General features: G+C 42.2%; 1 protein-coding gene across 1 annotated transcript in view; it reads right to left on the bottom strand.

Moving 5' to 3' along the window:
* lbhl (LBH regulator of WNT signaling pathway, like) overlaps positions 1 to 6,421 on the bottom strand; it is a gene marked incomplete at its 3' end in the record, with an annotated part of 12,224 nt that continues 5,803 nt past the window's right edge. Inside the window, 3 exon segments of the mRNA XM_014015082.1 lie at positions 1 to 294; positions 4,851 to 5,160; positions 5,391 to 5,466. Coding sequence (XP_013870536.1) covers positions 224 to 294; positions 4,851 to 5,160; positions 5,391 to 5,453 — 444 coding nt within the window. The 5' untranslated portion in view covers positions 5,454 to 5,466.

The following is a 6,421-nucleotide window of genomic DNA, read 5'->3' as shown; positions in this document are numbered from 1 at the left end:
GTCATGTGGTCTGAAGATCTTGTGTCACTGTTTGGTTCTGCACTCATGGATTCTGTTTCACACACAGATTTATCAGTTATCAAGGTGGAACATCAGTGTTTGTTTTATTACTTTTATCTAACACTTTTCTTTTTGTTTGTTTCGTTTCCATTTACTCCCTTGGTATGTTTTGTCAGAGTTCATGTCAAGATCTTCAAACGGTGAAGAGGAGGAGGAGGAGGAGTCAGTTGAAGGCTGRAGTGCTGTTGGGTGGGAGTGTTGGCGTGTCATCTCTGAATGCATCTGACTGCAGGTCTGTGAAAAAGCAAAAACGACATGTTAGTTTATCGCTTAAAGCATTTCGCAATCACAGTCTGCAATGTATGTAGTGGAGATGTGACGTTTGCGTGTTGTGGAATTATTTATTTAACAAAGACAGAAATACGTGGGCCAAGAATGAAGGTACTCCATGGAATGGTCAGCTGAGGTTTATTGCCATTGTAGACACACATCATGTCACACAGGGCAGTGGTCCAAAAATGTGTCATGAGGCCATCTCAAATACATTCATTTATATAGCATGTTATCCAAAACAGACAATAACGCCTCTCCTGGCGCCGATGCTTGGGTCAAGGAGTGAATGATATTTGATAAAACTAGCAGCAAGAATGATTACTTCTAACAGATATTGTCCTGGTTGTGAAACACTTTATCTGAGAGAAAACAGAGGATAAAGAGTGGAATCGTAAAACATGATGATATTTTAAGGTAAGCAAAAGAGGTCACCGACTCTTGACCAGAACAGAATGAGGGACTTTAGGGCATACGTTATTTTATCATCACATAAGGCGACGTAATGACGGAACACGTTCAAAATCGAACGGCTCTATGAAACAAATAGCTCCCCAAGATCTGGATCCCTTCAAGGAGCCATTTATCCCATCTATAGTGTTCATGGATTTAGCACCTGTTCCAAAATGAGGTGCTAAAACACTTTATAACAAAGTGTTAAAGATAAAACGCCTTGTCTGACGGTGTTGTTACCTCTGTGCAGGAAGCTTTTTATGAACCTGTCAGAGCACTTAAAGACATCAGGGACACCAATTSAGTACTTGCTTTTAAAAGATGAATTAAGTTAAATTCCTTATTCAAATGTTAGTGTTATGTCTGCATATAMGGATATAACAAAAGCTTGAGGAATAAGTGTGGATGTGTGCAACCTCTGTTMCTGTTTAAGTTTTGCTTCAGTCAGCATTTTGATGTGAACATCATGAAGAGGCTTTAATAGGTTCATTGTCATCCTCTGATCCCCTGGTTTTACTCAAACATCTTTAAATGTTTATTTTAATGAAACCCATTGTTGCCAATTTTCATAACTAAGGTCATTCTTAAAGGGGTTGTTCAGATATTTTGAAGGTGGTCATAAAGAATCAATATCTTACCTGTTTTAGATATGATGTGCTAAGTCAAAAATAATCAACTAAAATTGAAATTCTGACTCAAAATTCAATTCAAAATTCAATTCAAAAATACTTTATTGATCCCAGAGGGAAATTAGGTAAATGGCAAGGGCCCCTGAGCTCCAAATCCAGCATGGCTGCCCAGCACTTGAAAACGTCTTATTTTCACTTCTGTTTCTTGTCATCTTCTCATTCAATGAGTCACGTTCATCATACTACAGTATTATACAACAACAGAAAGTCCCAAAGGTTTCAAAAAAGCTAAACTATGAAAGTGGCCATAATTCAGTCAGCTTTACAGATACTGAGCTAARATTTAGTAGCCGAGAGTCATTCTCATCACATGCTCCAAGCACTAACAGATCACTCACACAAAATATGGCAAAACCAAACTAGCAATTCTGCTCTTTGTCAACATGAGACGATCTCAGCTTTGACCTCAAGACAACACATCTCTGATAGGTCTAATATTAGTTAGACTACAAGAAATTTGTTTGGGGCCTAACAGGAAATATTAATGTTTTTTAATCTGGAGGTATTTTAACCAGCGACAAACAAACAAACGAAAGCAGTCAGACTGTTTCACTGAGCTGAACTGATTATTCTGCGTGTACATTTACTTTTTTTTTTTTTACCTAAGAATAGTTCAGTTCCTAMTTAGGTTCCAGTTATGGTTATGGTGAGTGGGGATGGATATAAAATCCCTATGAGCAGGGGCCTCTTAAGTGGGCCCATTGYRCTCCCCAAAAAGACRCTGGTCTTYATTCAAACTTTCTCRTCCCTSGGATGAAGGACACAAGAYTAGGAACACTCAGTGTTCTGAGCTTCTCAGGATCCATAAAGGGGTCCCCAAGAATTCTTTTCCTTTGACCGCTCAGAGCCAGGCAGTGGCCTAAGTAGTGCAAAGAGGTCTCTAATTCAATGCCACAGGCATYACACWGACCATTGTCAWGGAGTCTCATCACCATTTTGTGGCRGTTGAGCAGATTGTGCCCAGTTAGGGCACCAACCAGTATACTTAGAGTTTTCCTTGACAGGGAGATGAGAGCTTTCCCAAACCTTAGATTTGGACCGCTAATCCGTTCCCGTGTCTGTCTACAGTCCGTCAGCTCCCTCCAGTGGATTGAGTGTTGACGTCTAATCCAGGCCTGTAGGGCAGTCCTACGGACTGTTGTTGAGATACCTACAACAGGCTCTGGTCCTTTGAAGTGAGCCTGACTGCCAGCTTTTGCGAGGTAGTCAGCTCTCTCATTACCATAAATACCAATATGTCCTGGTACCCTTTTAATAGKAACACTGTTATCTCTCCCCAGTTGGTTGACTGCCTCGGCACACTCCCAAGCCATTAATGACATAAAGTGTGGCCCTTGGAGAGCTTTAATAGCAGCTTGGCTATCTGTTAGGATGAATATTTCCTTCTGTGTACACTGAAGGTCTTTGAGAGATGCCRCACACTGATGGACTGCATRTATCTCAGCTTGAGATACAGTTGCAAAAMWAMCTAGTGGGTAACTATACTCTCTCTCATTGTGGTTGTGCAAAATCAGCACCCCTGCACCTACTGACCCCTTCAGAAGGAATCCATCTGTAAAACAGTAGAAATGATTGGGAGACATGTCTGTCGTAGAGAGGTTAATCCAGACAGACCTGTCTTTTATCTCTGTCTTAAAACTTGGCTCAAAATTGTATGTTTTGACCAKTCTGTCTCCAGGTCCTGCACTTACTGGAACAGCAGCAACTGCCCAGTCCCAGATTCTAGTGTGTTGTGAGTCAGATAGGTTTTTCCACCTACCAGACTGGTGTAGCCTTACTGCACTGGATGCAGCCTCCCCTAAAATATGTAAATCTAGTGGAKCCAGGTCCAGTAGGACTTCCATGGCTGCCGTGGGTGTTGTTCTGAWKGAACCTGTGATGCTCAGGCAGGCCATAGTTGTACATGGGTGAGCATCACTCTTGCCACCTCAACTTGGACTCGAACCCACCACACTAAAGCAGCATAGCATAGCATGGGGTGGACTATGGCCATGTAGATCCATCTGATAACCCTTGGGGTAGCACCCCGACTACCTGCAATCCTATGGCACTGGTGTAGGCACATTGCTGCCTTCTTACACTTTTCATTTACATGTCTTTTCCAGTTAAGCTTTCTGTCTAGATAGACACCCAAGAATTTAACTGACTCTGACAGGGAGAGTTCTACACACTCCAATTTTGGAGAAGAGTAACACTTCCTTGACTTCTTATGAGTGAAAAGAACCAATTCTGTCTAATTTGGATTGACAGAAAGTTCCTGCTTGCGGCACCATCTGGATATTATGTTTAGTCCCCTCTGCATTAGGTTACATTCAGTACCCAGGCAGAAGCCTTCTATAAGTATGACCAATTCATCTGCATGCCCTTGTGTATGGAGTCTAGATCCATTCAACTCATTTAGTAAACTGTCGACAACCAGGAGCCAACACAGGGCGAGATTACTCCCTGTCCCTGTGGACAGCCCATTCTGAGGTTTATGGTTATCGAACAGTCCCCCAGAGTTGAAGATGCTTTCCTTGTCCGAAGCATGAAAATGAGCCAATTTGTAGTTGTCTCATCCACGTCTTTCTATAGCTTCTACGGGTACATTGTCAAACACACCCTGTATGTCCAAAAAGCAGCCAAGYGCATATTGTCCATGTATGTGCCAGGCTGYGTTCTATTCTCAAAACAACATCATGTAAGGCTGTTTCTGTAGAAAGACCTGCCTGATATGCATGTTGTTTAGGACTTTAGGGTGATAGCATTAAAACACCATCCCTCACATGTCAATTTAATATCCTCTCCATTCCCTTCAGCAAGAAAGATGTTAAGCTGATGGGTCTGAAAGAATTAGCTTCTTTATATGTTGGTTTGCCAGGTTTGGGCAGAAAGACAACCTTTGCTGTCCTGCACCCAACTGGTACACAGCCATTTGCTGGACAAGCAACATATATTCTAGTTATTGTGTCCAGAAGCAATTCCAGTCCTCTTTGGAGAAGAGCTGGAAAAATACTATCTGGACCACAAGCTTTGAATGGGTCAAACATATTATTGCCCATTTTACTTTGCCTTTAGTAATAATACTTGCAGCTCTGTTCCAGTTGTCCTCTGTTGGATTTGAGTTAGCAGCTGTGRCAGGCTGTTCAGTCACTTCTGCCCTAGGAAAGTGTACCTGGAGGAGATGCTGAAGCACACTTGTCTGTGTGACTGTTGATCCTTGCGGTGGAATAATGAAGGATRGGTGGTTGACTGGATCCTTTCTGAGAAGTTTGTAAAGMTTAGAARAGGCACTAGACCCTTTAACATCTTCACAAAACTTTAGGTTCCAGTTACTGCAACCATTTGCGGGCTTTCTGATTTATCCACACAGAACAAATGTTTTTATCTCCAACTCACCAATGAGTGTCAAGCCCGGCTGCTGGATCAGTATTACTGACGTCTCCTCTTCCTCCTCATTATCTTCCTCATCCTCCCCCCAGTCAGCAATGTTAGCCGGGGGGATGCACTGCTCCAAGAACAGATCCTCCTCCTCGTCATCCTCTGTCTCGATGTCCTGTGGAGGCCATCGCAGCTCTCCGCTCTCCACCTCGCTCACTTCGGTGGGCTCCACCACGATGGAGGGCAGGCGCTCCTTTGAGCGGCTGTGGTCCAGGCTGTTCAGACAGGTCTCGGGGCCCAGGACCACATCAACTGGGTCAGGGAAAATCTGAAGGGAAGAATCAGTAAAGGTCTGAGCAAACCAATCAAAAACAAAAGCTGGAACTTTGAAATTAAAAAAAAGTTTGGTCCTTTTTTTTAACTTGAACTCCCACTTTAATAAGTTGTGTTTAAATCTGACAAAATTTATGGCATATCTGTTCAATAATTTGAACTCAAAAGCTATTTTATCTGAAACCCAGATACCAAAGTTTGTTAACCTTAACATATAGCTCCCACCTGGAATGGTACTCTTTGCATCTTCCTTTTCACACCTTCACAGTCTGGATCCTGAGCGCCCATGTTCTCCACACCTCTGCAGACAGAACCAAACCACAGTGAGGCTCAAAGAGAAACCAGTATCAAAACAGGTAAAAGTTAAAGGTATCCACAATACTCTGCAAATTTGTTTTCTTTTATATTTAGCTGCGCCACATAAAATTCCATTATCTGATCTCCCATGGAGCCTGATCCTTGTTCACCTCGTGCCCCAACGTTATCAAAAAAAAACCTCTGAAGAATCATGAAATCCAGCATCAGAGACTGTTTTCATTGGCCAGAGATTCCCTGGCCTACAGCTCACTGGCCAGGGCTGATCGAACAATCTATAAAAGCTTTGTGCAAAGATGCACTCAACCTGAAATACATCCATGCTGCAGATGAGAGCAGATTAACGCAAAGCTCAAATAGAGTTTAACAGTAAAATGGATTATGTGCCGCAGTTGTTTTATTTTCTGACTGAGCAAACGTCCTGTCTCCGTTTGGACCACTTTATACAAGCCTGTGAGCTTTTTGTGATTGGCCTAAGCTTGTGATGAAAAAAAACAATGTTCTTCCTTTTCAATCACAAAACAACTAATAGTTCCCTTTTTCATAGCACGCACGAGTCTGTGCAGCCTCGTTCTGTTTATTCATCACAGAATGGCTGAAGGGGATTAGGAGGGACTGAGGATCTATCAGGATCCTGTATTTATCCCTGCCTGCTGCTTCTTCTTTCTTTTTTTCAGAGACTCAGGATGTATCTGTTCTCTGGATGTACCAGTTATGGTTTGTTGCCTGGTAGAATGAAACAATCAGCAAAGTGTTGCTCACCTTTTAGTAAAAATTTCCTTCTAAAAGACTGATCTAATCTGAAGTGCTTCTATTACGCTCTGGTCAGGACATGATGAGTCAACTGCAGGAAACATCGTGTTACATCTAACTAAGCTGAATCAGACTGTTGAGAAATACAGTGGGTAAAATAAGTATTGAAAACGTCACCATTTTTCTCA

The sequence above is a fragment of the Austrofundulus limnaeus genome, unplaced genomic scaffold (genome assembly GCF_001266775.1).
Source record: "Austrofundulus limnaeus strain Quisiro unplaced genomic scaffold, Austrofundulus_limnaeus-1.0 Scaffold122, whole genome shotgun sequence".
Taxonomy (NCBI): Eukaryota; Metazoa; Chordata; class Actinopteri; order Cyprinodontiformes; family Rivulidae; genus Austrofundulus; species Austrofundulus limnaeus.
This window is presented reverse-complemented; position numbering and strand designations above follow the sequence as displayed.